General features: G+C 48.2%; 1 protein-coding gene and 1 long non-coding RNA gene across 3 annotated transcripts in view; one reads left to right on the plus strand and one right to left on the minus strand.

Annotated features, from left to right (window-relative positions):
* The window catches only part of LOC126536490 (uncharacterized), a 97,363-nt gene extending 88,367 nt beyond the window's left edge, over nucleotides 1–8,996 (plus strand). The window contains exons 4-6 of one of the 2 annotated variants that reach the window (XM_050183481.3): nucleotides 6,081–6,200; nucleotides 7,947–8,300; nucleotides 8,772–8,996. In XM_050183481.3, coding sequence (XP_050039438.1) covers nucleotides 6,081–6,200; nucleotides 7,947–8,037 — 211 coding nt within the window. In that variant the 3' untranslated portion in view covers nucleotides 8,038–8,300; nucleotides 8,772–8,996. Of the gene's footprint in view, nucleotides 1–2,265; nucleotides 2,395–6,080; nucleotides 6,201–7,946; nucleotides 8,301–8,771 lie in introns of those variants that run through there. The other variant, XM_050183483.3, reaches the window with a different exon arrangement.
* LOC140217353 (uncharacterized) overlaps nucleotides 1–15,295 on the minus strand; it is a 104,816-nt gene extending 89,521 nt beyond the window's left edge. The window contains exon 1 of the long non-coding RNA XR_011893875.1: nucleotides 14,905–15,295. This is a non-coding gene — a long non-coding RNA (uncharacterized lncRNA). The remainder of the gene's footprint in view (nucleotides 1–14,904) is intronic.
* Nucleotides 15,296–18,242: the final 2,947 nt, after the last annotated feature.

Here is an 18,242-nt window from a genome sequence, read left to right on the forward strand (position 1 = left end):
TAAATATCCGTTTTTTTCCTGAAATTTGAGATGAAGTAAGCTATAGGAGGCTCTATAGAATAGGGACGGTGTAGACGCATCTCCAGTGGCGATGCCATACTCAGTATACGGGATGCTGGAACAGTTTCTGTAGAGCACCAGAGTGGCGGGCTTTTCGGGTGAGGGAACTTGGGGCGTCGGGGCAAGCCCTTACAGGGCGAGGTGTTTACAGCTGTGTGAGGTGCTCTAAAGGACTCCTTCGGCAACCTTCGAAACAGGACCGTCTGCTGCGCCCTCCATGTGAGGCGTTATCATAGATTTGTCTCCCAGGGCATGACATTATTCGAGTTTAACTCCCATCCCAATTAAACGGGACCTGAAAGAACAGCCTTGCTCGAGGCTTAGCTGAGTAGCTAAAGATAACAGTTCGCGACGAAAGTTATCAGATAGGGAGCAATTATTTATACCGCGTCAACAGGCATTTGCCAATGGCGGTGAGACGTACGTCAGCTTTGAGCAGCACGCGCTTACATTTAAGCCCCTGTGTCGCATTCCACGACAAACGGGATGATGAATACCCTCTCTTTAATGTAGCTAATGTGGTGCGCATTCGTGCAGAGAGAGATAAATAAACGAGAGAGAAAAAAAAAGAACTTACGCGTGGTTACCTTTGCGCCATATAACACTCTCTCATATTAATTTTAGCAGAATAACTAATACCGTAGGGGTCAAAAGCCGCCAATTTTAATCGCAAAATACTTTAAATTATCAGACAGTGATGAGTGTTACTCAAAGCCAACACTCGACTCAACAGACAGAATATTGGCGATCTCTCCGAAGAAACAAAATCTTCGGACAACCAACCAGAGGAAAGAAGAAGAAAAAAAAACTATCTAGTGGATGTAAACCGAAAAGCGGCGCGCCTGTTTCGAATATGTTCGCCTTTCTCTCAGTGTTCATCGTTGGTGCTGCGTCTTTCAACGATTGAGTGGCCGTCTCGGTGTCCCGTCCTGAATGTCCGTCAGCTGTCGTCTGGTGTCCCCGCGAGACGAGCGAAAATCCAATCAGCGAGCCATAGGTCGAGAACCTCGGGGCAATTTTCATGCTAGCCGCGCCATCTGTTACCGATTCCGCTAATACGCGGAAATCAATCAACCCGTCAGACCAAACACTGCGACGGTCACACGCTACTGTTTTCTTTTCTTTATCTCGTTACTTCTTTCTTTCTTTTCTGCTCTCTCACGTAAACGGACCTGTCAAATGCGACGCTCCCGCGCATCTTCTTGCTCTTATCCTTCCCCAAACACACATATTAGCTTCATTTTGTCAGCGGCGATCATTACGTAATGTCCGACTACTTATATTTCTGATGTTTGGAAACGGAGCGGATGATGAGGTGCCCGATAGAAGAATAGCGTTCACCTATTCGCGTGCAGGGTGGCTCTGACCTGCTGCAGCACAATGACCTCGTCGTCGTTTGCTTGTTGGGCTACCCAAACAGTACCGAGGGCAACAAGTGTTGTTCCCTAACAAGGCACAGACAAATGAAGCTGGCGCTGTGTCTGAGACCCCTGCGTCTGGCCATCTGCTCGGTCACACGAGAGGGACTAATGAGGAGGCTGATCAAGCGCACTCCGTATAAGCAAGCATTGGAAGGGTATGTACAGGGAAGAACACCTCAATTAGGAGGAAGCTAAGAGCAAATTATCTGAAGCCGAAGAACAGGCAATCAACAATGCTCGTCAGGGAACTGAACAGGCGCACAAGGGTTATGCAGAGACCGATAGGGATTTTAAAAACCTCGTCTTTGGTACACAAACAACACCAGAAAGATGCAGACACATGGACAGTCGTATGCGATTGGCGAGAACAGAATGATTTTATTTTTATTCCGGATCTATATATTCACAAGCGCAGCCGCCATCAGAAGAAACTACGCCTTTAACTGAACTGATGTGGCTGGCTCTTTTGGTTTTCTTTCTTTTGTTTTCTCTCCTTGTCTGTGTATTTGTAGTTACGAACCAGCTTAAGAATGTTTTGACCGCTCGCGCGCATCGAGAAGACGGGAAACATACAAGGAATGAAACACATGTTCGCGGTCAAGGCTCTGTACTCATTCTGCAGATGTCGATGTCGACTTTAAGTCTTTCTTAAAAGCTCGTCACCAGTGGTCGTCCCGTCCTCCTGTCCTCGTCTGCTGTGGTTACTGTCTATAGGTGTGACAGATTGAGACTCTCATGGACCGTTTTCTCTTTCTCTTTTTTTTTCGGATCGTTTGCTTTGCAGGCTCGACCAACGAGGCGTAAGACTGCTTTATCTTCGAAGGAAAAGAACCACACTGGCATTTTGATGGTTTGGCGCTCGCTTAAAACTCATGACACCACCTGTCAATAAACTTATTTCTCAGCATCCCAATTCTGTTTCTCTCTAGACTTTTTTTTTCGTCATAAGAAACATCCCACGTGCCGGAATTCGTGTCCTCGTGACTAGCGACATTTCACTGGCAACGCAAACTACCGCCATCTTCGAAGTATAACGGTAACATTCCTATGTCTGTATTCTCGGTCACTTTATTTGTTTTGTCTATGTGCACGGCGGTTTCACAATCTGCTTGGGGGCCTTTTCGTAGAGGGGTACACACACTGAAAGGTCGAAAAGTTCTAAGTTAGGAGCGAAAAAAAGAAATCGCGAAGCGCACGCGCTCGTGCACCGAAAGAACACAAACACTTGAACTTGAACACTTGAACGAAATGGCTCATCCACTCGCACGAGCATAGCTCGATGGCCTTACCACATCTGTTTTGCCGACATCAGCTTATGTACCCGCGGCTAGGTACAGAAATTTCTCTATATTGCAAAATTCTGCACTATCCATGCTAACATCGTCTTCTGCATTCCACCATCTTTGTTTCCCATGGAATAATAATTGTTGTCCTTCAAGGCAATTGGAAGTTTCCTTTACAAAATTGAGATGTCGTACACCGCCTCTAAATTTTTACTTACGCAGGTCTTGTATCGCTGTGTCCCCTTTATACTTTTCTTTGCAATACACCTGAATTTACTGAGCATTACTTTCTCTCATTCCGCCAATTTTTTAGACAAAGAAAACTCTTATAAAACTCATTTCGACAACTTGGGATATCGCTAACTTCGCCAACCATTCTTTTTCATGGGGCGACTTCAATGGGATCATGCCACAGGGATGGTTTTCCCGCAGCTTACAATTTTAATAGAAAGACAAAAAGAGTACCTTGCTGAATTTCTAAAATTATCATACACTTCTGTTATTTCACTACCTTATGTAAAATTATTTCATCTACAAATTATTAGCAATATTTTTGCTTTAATTTCTAAATCGCACTTCTTTACTCCCACGTTCTACTATTCAAACTTAGTTCCGTTTTAATTCCAAACGTAAGCATCCTGGAAACCGCCTGCTTCTTAGCCAGTCCCTCATAGTGGCTTTGTGCCAGTGTTTGGAAACAAGACAAGATGGACCCCCGTAAATAAATTAGCGTACTTTTACCCGTACTTTACATTATCGTTTTATCACACTGCGCCCGCGATCCACATTTCACCGCCGCACATATGTTGAATGACGACTAGGACCGCCCACACTGCTGCAACGAGCAACACTGTCGTTCGCGGCCCGATTATCTCGGGATTGAATTAAGCCCCGTACGCGCGTATATTGCGCCGTTACTGCGAGCGTGGGCGAATGTGCCTCGTCACCGATGCTGCCGTTATGGAGCCACTCTCCGCAGAGATACTTCGCCGCCAGCACGTGCCCTCCCAGCGTCGTCGGTGCTTGAGGCCGTTAAGAGCAAAGCCGCGCCAGAGAGTACAATGACGCCGCCCCACTCGTGAGCCACGAGCCGCACGCTTGCGGTCGCGGGCCCACGCAGTCCACGAAATACATCGCGTTGCATCGCACCGCGTCGATGCAAACCGTCAAAACAATTTCGAAATAACGATGGTGTGCCAAGTGTGTGCGCCCCGCGATCATGCAGTACAAAGCAAAGTCAGCGGCGTAAAGCGGGTATTGTCGCTCCGGCAGCGGCCATTCTGCAATCGCACCAAGCACAATGATATACGATCTGCGAGATCACGCAATTGTTTTCCGTCTCGTTGCACTTTCAATAAGTACGAAGAAGATCGTACCCCCAGCGAACGCGCTATCGGCAAAATAAAGCTATAAGTTGAACGCACTTGTGGTGACCATGCACGATGTCTGTTGAGTGACGTACAATGAATGACGACAAATGCACTTGTGCCAGCTGTCGCTATCTAAGGCTTGACTCGTGCTGAAGATGCGGATAATCACAGTACATAGCTGTGGCACGCAATAAGCGTAGATCTTCGTCTTTCCGAGAAAAACAAAAGCGCGATTTCGTCGAGAGTTTAGGACACAATGTCTCATGGCACGGCTAAAGTGCAGCTGGATTCGAACATAAAGCAACCATTCAAGCATAGATCTACAAGTTGGCGCATTCAAGCAAAATCTATCCCAGCTACCGATTGGTCTTACTAGATGGTACCAATCTGCACTAGCCAAATAAAAGCAAATACAGTGGGAGAGGCAGAGCACGAAGTATCATCTCAAATGTTAAATAAAATGTTCACTGAGCATAAGGTTGCAGGAAAGTTGAAAAAAGTGCATGAAGATTATATTTCTTTATTATTGCTTTAAAATTTTAGAGATAGTACTTTACTCTACGATGCTAGGAATCCGGAGGTTTGAAGACACCGACTACAGAACTTTGTCTTGGCGCACCTAGGATAGGTATGTTTTAAACCAGAGTAAGATAGGCTGGCCAGACCCTGGCAGAAGCAGTAAACACGGAGCTTTAGGCATTGAATACAGTCAGTAAAAATAACGAGTGACGTGCGGATAAATGAGAGGGGTTTAAAGAATGATTCGTGCAAGATTAGGTTGACTATCAATAAAAAGGCGTAAAAAAAGACAATTCACGGATATGTAGTTTATCGGCTAGGTGAAAACCGTCTCCGCTCCACAGAAAATGGGAAGCCCCTGTCAGCCGCCATCAGTCCATTCGCCTCATCGCCATGCTGGGTCTGTTGTCTGTCCGTCGTGCTTAATAGGTGACATGGATGACCTCGACGAACTTACTACTTACAGAAGGTACGTTCTAACAGTGTGTGCAGTCGGTGGTTTCGTGCTTATTGTGTCGTCGCTCACCGCAACGGTTACATGTCGCAATGTTTGCGCACTGCTTGCGACGTCTTGTCAACTGCACTGGTGGTGGTTTGGGCTTGCACTGTGTGGTGTATGTATCAGAGCACAAAAAAAAAGGCTTTGTGGTGAGTACGCGATGATGCCTTGTTCCAGTGAGCAACAACCGAGAGTGCACGCCAGTCCGCAAAATTACGCCACGTTTTTAACAACGTGACTCCCCATCTTGAAACATGTACATGTACATGTACGTGCGCCACCCAGCAGCAGTCGTTTGTTATTTCTCGCAGTCTCAGCATTCCTCTCAAAGTACATCCTTAAAAGCCAATGGTCGCGAAACGTTAAAAAAAACTTCAATTTTGCACCCTGCAATTCGTTACCTCAGTTTCTACTGGGGTAATCGGGTCACCTCCAGCGTATTAGGGTACGATGTTCCGCCTCCTAAAAAGCGGTGAACTTAGAGCATAATTGCGTTAAAGGCTGACCAGCAGCAGTAGTAGTAGCTACACTTTGCCTCTTCCCTTTAAAAGAAAATCATAGATAAAAGCGTAACGCGTGCCAACAACAAAAAAGAAAAAGAATTTACGCACAACATGATTGCTTCGAACAACCATTTCGTTGATATCCGCAGAGTACGCATATAGTCTGACAGCGCAGTAAGAGCGCCAGAAGCAATCTTCATGTCGCAAAGTTCACTGAAATTGTGAGCCGTTTCAGGCATACGACGAGGTTAGTGCGGCCGCTAAGTATGTAAAAGTCAATGAGCGACAAATTCAGGCACAAATTCAGCTTCCTCACTGGAACTCATCGGCTGAGGCTGGAGTCACTCGCAGGAATAGAGCGGTGGTGCACGTTACGGTTCCTGCAGGATCAAATGTGATTACAAGAGCTTATTTGACTCACGCAGCAAGCGGTCTTGCCACATCGACGCCGGCCTGAACCGCGGCTGCGACTACAAGGACATCATGGACGCCGTCGAAGAGAACAAGTTCTGGAAGTCCAGGGACTCGCCCGGCCGAAGGAGGCGGTAGGTCCTCTTAGTTTTAGTGTATTTCATCCATTGTGTTTATTACCTAGGCCATAAAACTTCACACAAATATGTATTATACGAGAGGGCTGTCTTGCCCTACAATCCTTCGAGCACAAAAGAACTACGAGAAGTACTACACGATTTTTTTCTTTGCCACTGCATTAGTTGAAAAAGTATTTGAATGCTCTGATATGGTCCGCCAATGATCGCGAAACGTTAGAGGAAACCCTTCAATTTTGCACACTGCAATTCGTAACCCCAGTTTCTACGGGGATAATGTGGATGTCCTCGGTTCATTTTCGTTCTTTATATGCGTTTCCTTTCTGCCTTTCTATACATCCTCTCTCTCCTTGTATGCATTTCAGCATTAGTTTGCAGTGAGCTTAAATGTTTAACGTTAACCGCCAATTCAATACACCACAGAATGTTTTGTGTTCTTACTAAATAAAAAGTGTGTCGCTAGATGCCGCTAGATCTTGCTTGATGTCGCTAGCCTTCCAAACTACTTTACTAGATAATTGAGATGTTCGGAGCATGCAAGTTACGAAAGGTAAATTGTCTTCAACATTTGTGAAGCTTTATTTCTGGTGACAGTCGAATGATAGCCACATAACGATATAATGAATTACTTTCCGTTGGAATGAGAGGTCATCAAAAAACATCGAATACAGGATTACAGGACGTGAGCATCAAGTTTGACACGCGACCTCACCAACACCGTGAAGGCACATACAGATCGGCAACCTGTTATAATATCGCGCTACCTTGAAGTCGATGGAACGCGGAGAAGAAGACGCGAGGCACTTTGCTCTACATAGCCAGCTGCTGTTCGTCGCGGAAAATGATTATCGGGGAAGAAAGGCGAGTACCGCGAGGGGATCGTGGAGACAGGGAGATGTGTCGTCGATTCCAATTCATGCAGGCACCCTTCCTGCTGTTTGTGCTCGTCTCTGTCGGACAGGTTTACAACCAACTCTGTTGATTCGATTCGATTATCAATTATATTATTCAATTATCGACTATATATTCGATTACCGAATTGAATATTTTATATTTTCTACAGTCAAATGTAAAACTTACGTGGAGTTTCTCCGGTAACAAAGAATGCGCGCTTATATTATTTGATACTCGCATATAACGCCGTTCGCCACTCGACGTCCGCTCAACTGAGTAGCTTGTAAATGACAAGCGAGCCTTTCAGTTGTCTGGTGCGCCATGACGACGTCAAATGAAACAAGCGCGCAGTACGTCCCCGGATGCATGCAGTGAGTTTAAGGAGAGAAGTGTGGCACTAGAGCAACATACCTTATACAGATACAAGCGTGGCGAGAATGGTCAAATAACAAATTGTCTTGCCTGGATTGAGACAACAAATTCGTATGCATGCCGCCTAAAAGTGAAGTACTCGCATTGAATGACTGAAAATTGTTCAGCAGAAGTTATGTGCCCCGTGCGTTCGCTCGGGAACTGGTGACTCTGCGCAACGAAAGCGGGTTTTCTTTAGTTCTTATAGGAGTTCACGTGCATCGGTATTCGTCCTTCGAGACTACAAAAATAAATATTGTTATCCTGTGTATTCGAACAGAAACGAATGTTCGACCATGTCGAGTAGTAAGTTTTCGAATCGAATATGAATCAAATAGCAGTCACTTTTCTATTAGTATACCAAATTTAGAATATGCGCCCACGCGCTTATTAAAAAAACTCATCTTTCTCTCCCCTCCTTTTTTCCGATCGACACAGATCCGTTGAAGAGAAGGCGACCAAGCCGGCGGCTTCGAGCCACGCCACGCAGGACGCGGTCGTCAGGAGCGTCCAACAAGCAGCAAACTAGACGTTGACCAGCCGCCTTAGCCCTTCCCGCGTCTCCATACGTTTCCTGTTTCCCCCGCCAAGCCGCATCCCCATTGTTATATAATAAGGCCCCAGCAGCCCTGCTCTTCCCAGGGAGCGCCTTTCGAGTATTTTCATCCTAACAAGCAACCACTCCACGTCACGCGCCACCCCGAAGCCCTCCTTGTCGTCGCCTGCAGCTGGTGTTTTTTTTTCTTTGTACAAAGTACTCTTCCTTACAGACCTGCTCCACGTAGCCGCATGGTAAGTATCACACCATCTATGACTAATCAAGTGCTCAAGTACGGGCTGCCATATACACTTGAGCAGGACGCTACAAAACGTGGCGCTCCAATTCCGCTCCAATCTCTCGAGGGTTGGGAAGTGAAAAGTTGGGTTAACGCCGCAAGAGGAACGGTAAATGCGCGATGGGAGCTGGGCGAGGGCAGAAAGGACAAATCGCACACCAAGCAAACAATAAAAATAAAGTTAGTTTCGCTAACGTAATAAATGATCTGCCTATGTTCAGCAGTTAGCGCTCATTCTCCTTTTCGCTTTCTATGACGAACTCACAGCTGTTTAATGAACAAGCAACAATATAATTAGTTAATACATGGGTTCGACTACGTGAAACTGTAAAATGGACGTGTCGAACGGATCTCCGTGCTTCCTGCAGCTCGTGATGTTTGGGTCCACTGCAGAGTCACACGCATATCTGCATGCATCTCATTTCAGTTCGATGTGCTCCGCGACCGCTGCCACAGTCACTATACGGCTTCCTCGACCGCGGTCCCCGCAAGGCCCCATGGTCCCCCGTGCTACGTGCGCCCAGAGACCACCGGCCCGCTTCAACTCCTCCGAAGTGGCTCTGCACAACAGCGTTCGATACGTCCTTCGTCTATGCGTGGCCACAACGTATACTACTAGTTTACCACGTAAACAATAAAGTGTCTATTTTCCCCCATGGTCTTTTCCTGGCTCCGGGCTGAATCTGCTGTGGGCCTGCCGACGAGGGGCAATGAGGTAACCGAGCAAGGAAACCGCGCCTTGGCCTCGGAGGCCTTGCATGGGGGCTGGCTTTTGAGCAGGGACAGCGTCAGAGGGAGCCGACAGGAGGCAGGCGCCTCTATTTCTGCGCTGTTTTGCGCTGTGAAACACTTCAAGACCGACTAAACTGTACTTTTTTTTTTATCCTTTGCACCAACACGAAACGCTGAAGCGAAGTTCTTTCTATAGCGCACGTTAGAGATAACGAAACGCGGTGCATTAAAGTACTCCGCTCTTCGAGCCCCCTCGGTTACCCTCTCTTTCGTTCATATATATATGAACGAAAGAGAGGGTAACCGAGGGGGTTCGATGCACCTGCAGCGTTGAAGCTGTCTAATACAAGCAAGAATGTGTGCCACGCGGTGTACACTGTAATATAATTGACACCCTAAAAATGAAGAAAGGGTGTAAATGTGTCTATAACTCACACTCTAAGGGTGTTATCTATATGACGGACACCATAAGGGTGTGAGTTATAGCCACGTTTACACCCTTTTTCACTTGTTAGGGTGTAAATTACTTTACAGTGTAGTTGCTATTCTAGTATTTATGCCCAAACTATTATCATTTTAGTTTGTAGCGCAAATAGTAGGTAAATTACAATTTTATGGTGTGGTAGCCATCACGAGTAGGACGCACCAATACATACAGGGTGTTTCAGCGAACACTTTCAGACAGACAGACAAGAAACTTTAATTGGTCCTAAGGGACTACGTTGTCGTAGTCGCGTGCCGCACCCGCGCCGGGGGCGGAAGACCGTGATCTTCAGCCCTGGCGCAGGCCCTTTGGACAGCCCGAAGTTGGACTTGAAGGTTGTCGCTCTTGACGGCTTCATCCCAATCTTCTTGCCCGTTGAAAGGCGAGTAGCGCAACACAGAACATTCCCACAGCATGTGGTTCAAAGTGGATCGTTCCTCGCCGCAGTCTGGGCAGCGGGGATCCACACCCGGAGTGTAGTGGCTCAGCTTTGAGCGAGACGGAAAGGAGCCCGTCTGCAGCATTCTCAGCACGGAGGCCTGGGGTCTGCCTAGCTTCGGGTGAGGAGCCGGAAACTGCCTGCGTCCCAGCAGGTAGTGAGCAGTTATCTCGTGGAAAGTTAACAGCGGGTCCGTGGTTCGGTCGATCCCCTGCGAAGCCGGGCCCCTCGGACCGGCACGGTTGATGAGACCTCGCGCCTGGTCGTGGGCCAGCTCATTCGGGTTGATGGAGCCGGGGGAGACGTTCCGGCCGATGTGAGCCGGGAACCAAGTGATGACATGACGGGCCGTGCCTGTCTTGCGGGTCCTCAGCACTGCCGCAGCCTCGGCCGAGACAGAGCCGGCGAGAAAGGCCATCGCCGCCGACCTGGAGTCCGTGAAGATATGCGTGCGCCCGGGTTCGCACAGAGCCAGCGCCACTGCGACTTGCTCTGCGACGGACGCCGTCGAGCGTTGTATAGACGCCGCATTCAGGATCTTGCCCTGGGGGTCAACCACCGTGGCCACGTACGAGTTTGATCCGGGATACCGCGCTGCGTCGACAAAGGACGCGAGCTCTGGGGTTTGCAGGGCAGTCTTGAGGAGTGCTCGGGCTCTGGCTGCGCGCCGGGCCTCGTTGTGTTGTGGATGAACATTCCTCGGGAAGGGGGAGACTCGAAAGGTTTCCCTTTTACTCTGGCAAAGGGGGACGGCGAACGACTCCTCAGCCATGGCTGCCAGACCCGCCATCTCGAGTATTCGGCGGCCGGCCTTGGTGGTAGAGAGGCGAACGATCTGTGCCGTTTTCTCCGCTTCGACGACTTCGCTCAGGGTGTTGTGGACCCCGAGTTGCATCAACTTCTCCGTGCTGGTCGTCATGGGGATGCCGAGGACTCTCGTTTAATGCTCTTCCTCATGAGTGCGTCGATCTTGTTCTCCTCCGACCGCGACCAGCTTAGCGCAGAAGCCACGTAGTTGATATGGCTCATGAGGAAGGCGTGGTAGATCCTTAGGAGGTTGGCTTCGCTGATGCCCCCCTTCCTGCTCGTCACTCGCGAAACGAGTCTGAGCATGTTCTCCGTCTTCGCGCTCAGGCGCGCGATCGTTTGCGCGTTGCTGCCCTTTGCATTGAGGACCAGTCCCAGCACCCTGAGAGAATCCACCCTCTGGATGCGCTGACCCGTCTTCGTTCTGAGTTCGATCGGTACTTGGTCCAGCGTCGTGTCGAACTTACGGCCTTTTCTGTCGGGCCGATACAGCAAGAGTTCCGACTTGGTCGGCGAGAGGACCAGTCCCGTGCCCTCGAGGAATTCTTCCGTGACGTGCAAGGCCTCTTGCAGGGCCCGCTCCACCGCTGCGTCCGACCCACCGCCGCACCAGACGGTGATGTCGTCCGCGTAGAGAGCGTGATTGAGATTGGCGGCCCCGATTCGGTCGAGTCGCACTGATAGGTCTCTCATGGCGATGTTGAAGAGCAGTGGAGATAACACTTTCAAAAATGTTTCAAAGTTGCCTGTATGGCCCATATTGCAATTTACAAATTATAGCCGGGGAGTTCGCAAGGCGAAACCACTTGGAACGAGTTTTCAAGATGACACAAATTTCGACATATATATTCCCGAACTTCGCGGAGAAATGCATTGGCGTTCCAGTTAATTTGTTAACAAAAAGTCGTTTCGTGCACTGAAGCACACAAGTAACTGGAACGCCAATGCATTTCTCCGCAAAGTTCGGGAATTTATATCTTGAAACTGGTGTCGTCCTGAGAATTCGTTCAACTGCTAAAATTTGTAAATTGCAATATGGGACATACGATAATTAGCCAAAAAGTTAATTAGTGAAATTTTGTTAATTGGTCATATTTGCTGCTCTTTTTTTTTCTTTTTGCAAGTAGTGTCCGCCGTCTCGAGTAGACCGGCTCATAAGCTAGAACTTGGCTATCTGCCACAGGCAACCTTTAAAATATTTTGAAAGTGTTCGCTGAAACACCCTGTGTATATAGATACATATATATATATATATATATATATATATATATATATATATATATATATATATATATATATATATACTGGTGCATCCTACTCGTGACGGCTACCACACCATAAAAATTGTAATTTACCTACTATTTGCGCTACAAACTAAAACAATAAAAGGTTGGGCATAAATACTGGAATAGCGACTACACCGCGTGGCACACATCCTTGCTTGTATAAGACAGCTTCAACGCTGCAGGTTTGACAAGGATGGCAAAGCTACCAGTGGTTCTATTCATTTCAAGCTTCACCACGAGTAATCATCATCGACATTATATCATCACCACCATCACGAGTCAACATGATCAGACTTTTTGGAGCACAAGCAAACCGTTGGTCGGGCGAGTTGCTGTGCAAATGTATTAAGACTGCTTTGCAGGAATTTAAAGCGGTGATCGACACGAAAAAGAAAATGCAATTCAGATAACTAGTCCCTAAAATGTGTGAAATACTTCTCCTAAATTCAATTTTTGTCTTATAGGAATGCCGTTTGCCTTGAAGACATTTGTCAAAAATGCAATATGCGACGAATAGCTCATAAGCCGCTTTTTTGAGACCGCTTACAAGCAATGATCACTGCAAAGTTATCTCATAATACTATGACTTAATTATGTCTCCTTTCGTTATTTCATGACAATTTTTCAACGCAGTTTTCCACAATAGCGCCCTGCTGCGGCAGAAGATGACCCAATAGGTTCGCTGTTACTCCTCCCATTGGTTCCTTTCAAATCAGACGTTTGCACATGACACGCAACTGCACGCATTCAGTCTTGGTGGCCGAGCCGTTTATCCGGTGGTCTAACGGCTGCATTTAGTCCAACTTTCCCCAATTTTGGCTTCGAGTGTTTCAAACTGTGCATTCCTATTATAATTAAGCATGACACAGTACACGCCGTTCAGAATAAAGGCGATGGAGCCTTCGTAACGCTCACGCTAAGGTTAGAAAGGTTAGCTCAGTCACATCATCAGGACGATGATGATGTTGATTGTGACGATGGTTATCTGTCCACCAGTCTTTGAAGATTTTTTTTTTTGAGGGGGGGAGGGAGGAACGCTTACAAATCGCTCACTGGAGTTCACATTGAGAAACAAACTTACTAAGATCAAATCGGGGTGAGCTGCACTCTATTTCACCGGCTCACGGACTCGCACTCACTCCGGCTCACTCAGACACACAGAATCATGTTCTCATGCAGACTGCATGCGACACGCGTATATAATTGCCGAGATACAAATTCGCGGAATCGGGCGGCCCAGACTCACTCAGATTCGGGCATACTCATCATCATCAGCATCATGATCATCAGCCTATTTTATGTCCACTGCAGGACGAAGGCCTCTCCCTGCGATCTCCAATTACCCCTGTCCTGCACCAGCCGATTCCAACTATCATCATCATCATCAGCCTGGCTACGCCCACTGCAGGGAAAAGGCCTCTCCCATACTTCTCCAACTACCACGGTCATGTGTTAATTGCGGCCATGTCGTCCCTGCAAACTTCTTAATCTCATTCGTCCACCTAACTTTCTGCCGCCCCCTGCTACGCTTCCGTTCTCTTGGAATCCAGTCCGTAACCCTTAATGTCCACCGGTTATCTTCCCTCCTCATTACATGCCCTGCTCATGCCCATTTCTTTTTCTTGATTTCAACTAAGATGTCATGAACTCGCGTTTGTTCCCTCACCCAATCTGCTCTCTTCTTATCCCCTCCCCCTTAACGTTACACCCATCATTCTTCTTTCCATAGCTCGTTGCGTCGTCCTCAATTTAAGTAGAACCCTTTTCGTAAGCCTCCAGGTTTCTGCCCCGTAGGTGAGTACTGGTAAGACACAGCTCTTATACACTTTTCTCTTGAGGGATAATAGCTGTTTTACCAGTACTCACCTACGGGGCAGAAACCTGGAGGCACCCGCAAATTTCCTCATTTAGTCGCACCACCTAGTCTTCTACCGTCCTCTACTGCGCTTCCCTTCTCTTGGTACCCATTCTGTCACCCTAATGGTCAAACGGTTATCTAATCTGCGCATTACATGACCTGCCCAGCGCCATTTTTTTTCTTTATGTCAATTAGAATATCGTCGATACCCGCTTGCTCTCTGATCCAAACCGCCCTCTTTCTGTCTCTTAAAGCTGTCTTACCAGATGCACCTGTACCGCATGAAAATATGCGGTTTCCGTTGACCCGCTACAGACGCAGCACGGTGCATGATAAAGGGCTGGCTGTTAAGGCCGTTAAGTACTGTAAAAATTAAATTGTTTCAATAATGCTTCTTGATATATGCGCACCGAATTACATGCACAATGTAGGGTATAGGGGACTTCCATAAAGCAGACAACGCAGCGATAGTGCAACGCTGGTTTTTTGGTCGCCGTTGTGAGGGATACACTCGATCCGGCTAAATTATTTAGGCTAGAATATATTACTCGCGCACCCACGTTTACAGCACTTAATATCAAACCCAGCCGCAATCTGTCCGCGGGTTCGGCGCGTGGACTGCGGGTTGGATGACGGGGCAGCTGACGACAGAACCATGACAAGCAAAGAGTAAAAGGCTAAGCGCTTAGACCATTCGTTCCGCCTGTTCCCGCATCACCCGCAAAAGATGGCTGCAACCTACGAGCGCTGCAAATTCTAGTCATGAATGCGGCCGCTTGCCCAACACCACCTAGCTTGCCTCGACACGCACTTGTTTGTTTTGTGCTGTTCACTTAAATTTGAAATGCCAATCTTGTGCTGCGTGTCGCTGTGCAAGCAGTGTGGCTACGTAGTGAGTTGCGGCCCTATAAGGTAGATATACACTTTTCATAAAAAGTATACAGGCTACGTTACCTGCCACCGCCAGGCTGACCGCGGGCTGTTTAAGAGAGCTCCCGTGGCTATATGTCATGAGTTCCAACTTCCTGAGGAATGAGAAGAAGTCTCGCATTCACCATCCAGAGGTCTTGAGTGTCAGGAGTGCCGCGAAAACCGCACTTGACTACATATGTAGTGAAGGCGCGGGAGTAGCCTGTACGCTTTTTACATGATAAAATCGCGACATTCAATGCGACAGTCACTGCGCCGACGTGACCTGTGAACTCGGCCACTGGCTGGCCGTGTCGACCGTTCGTCCACATATTTCATACTAATTTTAACAGTTCGGTGCAGCATCTTCGTTTCACCAGTCACTCAGAATGTTGAAATGAATATCAGTCGGAGAAAAGTGCCCAGGAATCGCATCGCTGCGCTATCTGCTGGGAACAGTAGCCCTGTCCCCTACGTTCGAGATAGAGAGTATACTACCATTGTCTAGCATACTCTAGTTGGAGACCACCGGAAAGCATGGGCCGCGCATGCGCTTTCGGGCGGCCTCAAACGCAGATGATAGCGCGGCTAAGCCCGGCAAATAGCGCAGCGATGCAATTCGGTCAACGTTCGCGCGTCCTGGGCACTTTTGTTCGCGATAGTACGTGTACATGCCAACGCCTGCCAGACAGCAGGCCTACATGTGCACTTTGCTTTACGATGTCATGCTACTTGGATCGGAATTCCCACCACCAAGCGCCGTCGTGACGGAAGCGGTGGCGTCAAAATCACCGCTGCTTACTGAGAAGCATGCGCATTAGATTCTATGGAAGTTGGGCAAGGTAGCATGACGTCATGGGTCGAAGTGCACAGGCCTTGGGCCATCTATAGGAGGCGCTCGTACAGCGCGCACCTAGTTAGTATATGTATCCGTTTTGCGTACCCATGAGCAACGGCGTCAACCGTAAGTATAGCTGTGTCGTCCACCTAAAGCCGATGAGACGACACAGTCACATTTCTTGATCCGATCATAAGATACCAGACAACGGAGGTTGTGACAATCTAAAGCGATTGTATGGCCACGCTAGATCACCACGCGCGATCGCTATAAACATGTACAAAAAAAGATTAAGAAAAAAAATTATGGGGTTTCAATCTAAACACACTGCTGCTTTCGCCCCCATCAAAATACGGCCGCCGTGGCCGGGCTTCGATCCCGCGACCTCGTGCTTCGCAGCCCAACACCATAGCCACTAGGCAACCACGGCGGGTGTACAATGAAAGATAACATAGCAAGCCACATGCCACAATTCTTGGTCCCTTCACCTCTTTTTTTGTGTAGGTTGATGTAATGTTTTATCGCCTATCGAGGCCTCGATCACTATGTCGACGATTTCGCTTTGTTCGTCGTGCAGGCACAGGCATGCGAATATATTCACCCCATTTCGTTGTGGAAAACGAAGCTTGCGCGTTTGCAGGGCTATATGCTATGCGGCGAACGCGCTATGTATGTCATAAACCCACACCAAGCTCAACGAAACCCGCAGCCGAGGGCACGTGTGTGTGTGTGTGAAAACATTTATTGGAATGAGGTCCGGAGGCTCGACTTGGTCCACGGCATGGCATGGCAAGAACATTATTTTGGTCCAGAGAAACTAGGGCCCGAGGGCACAAGCCCCTAGGCTAAGTCGGTGGCTCCGCCCACGTAGGCACCGGTAGGCCAAAGGCTTTCCCGATGTCGTGAGCTCTCCAGACGGCCAGGAGTTGATCTCGGAGGACTTCGCTGGATATGCGCCGACTCCAGTCCTCCTCACTGTTGAGATCCGAAGCCCTTTGGTTGGGAAACAACCAGAACATATGATCAAATAGACACGGAGTGTGTCCACAACTTTCACATTCCGTGGGAAAATCCTGGTCAATTTTGTTAAGCACAAAAGGTGCGGGATAAGATTTAGTTTGAATCATTGTTAATGTGACTGCCTGAGCTCGGTTGAGCTTCTGATGGGGGGGTGGAAAGAACCTCCTGCCGTCCCTATAGTGTGAGGTGATCTCGTGAAAAGCAGTAAGTGGGTCTTTGTAGGAGCCGCAGTTTCGACACGCCTCCCGCGCTCAATCCCTACTTATCACACCATATATGACTCGCATGCGCTACACGATTGCTTCACGATGGTGGCGGGAACCCATTGTTACCTCGTGTGCACACAGAGTTGTCTGTTTGCTGGACACCAGTCATTTCTTGACGTAGCCTCGTTTAGGCTATAGTTTCGCATAGGGCAGGTTCGGATCCTGCTTGTGGTACGCGGAGTCAGATTTGCTCAGGATTGTTTCGACTAATCTATGCTTCTGGTATCGTGGACTCGAAAATGATTGGAATGAGTCAGATTCGCACAAGCTCCGATTTACTTAGACTCACTCCGACTCCAATTCACATCCAAGCTTCCACTCACTCAAGCCCGCACTCCGACTCACTTTGGCCTCGTGAGACTCGCGCATGACTCTTACAGTGTCTGTGAGTCGTAAATGGTGAACTATACATTAGGTGGCAAGTACAGGCTTTTAAAAAATTAAATTATGGGGTTTTACGCGCCAAAACGACTGTCTGATTATGAGGCACGCCGTAGTGGATGACTCCGGAAACTTCGACCACCTGGCGTTCTTTAACGTGCACCTAAATATACGTACGCGGGTGTTTTCGCATTGGTAGTGACTACAGTGACGGGGCCCGGTACTTTAACATCTGCACTACAGTGACGGGGCCCATCACTTTAACAACGACACTGTAGCGACAGGGTCGGTATTGGGTGCGAGGACTTACGGAGTCGCCATCTGTCGGAAGCGCCTCAATTGCGTAGTCTGAGAGATAACGGGGCGCGCTCCGCACAGGTTTGGCTATCGACGCTAAATAAAGATACTGCGCGGGAGCCCTCCGGGACATTTTTGCAAATACTCTTGAAGTGACACAAGTATTTTACCTTTAAAATAATAATCTTCGACAAACAGAAAACACAGAATGGTTTACAGACGCTATCTCTTTATCTACTACGTACAGTAAGCTGGTACACTGCGCGCGGTCGCCGCGATCGATTCCCCCAACCGGTTTCTTGCGTGAAAAGCAGGCAATCGCTGAGAGAAAACAATGTGAAATATGTTCTTATAGTGGGCTGTCTGTGTAACAAAATGGAGCATAACAGAATGAAGCTTCAATGCAGCTATCGCACAGGTTCCCGGCGACCGACTACGTGTCTGCATGCATGTCCGTGCACGACGTCTCGCTTTCGCTGCGAGTGCGTTTTCGCATCGTGCCGTGAGCTTTAAGCAGGAGACACACGGTACGATTCGGCGTCCGATCCGACGTGCGGCGCCGCATGCTCCGGCATGCGGCA

Source organism: Dermacentor andersoni, chromosome 4 (genome assembly GCF_023375885.2).
Source record: "Dermacentor andersoni chromosome 4, qqDerAnde1_hic_scaffold, whole genome shotgun sequence".
NCBI classification, from domain to species: Eukaryota; Metazoa; Arthropoda; class Arachnida; order Ixodida; family Ixodidae; genus Dermacentor; species Dermacentor andersoni.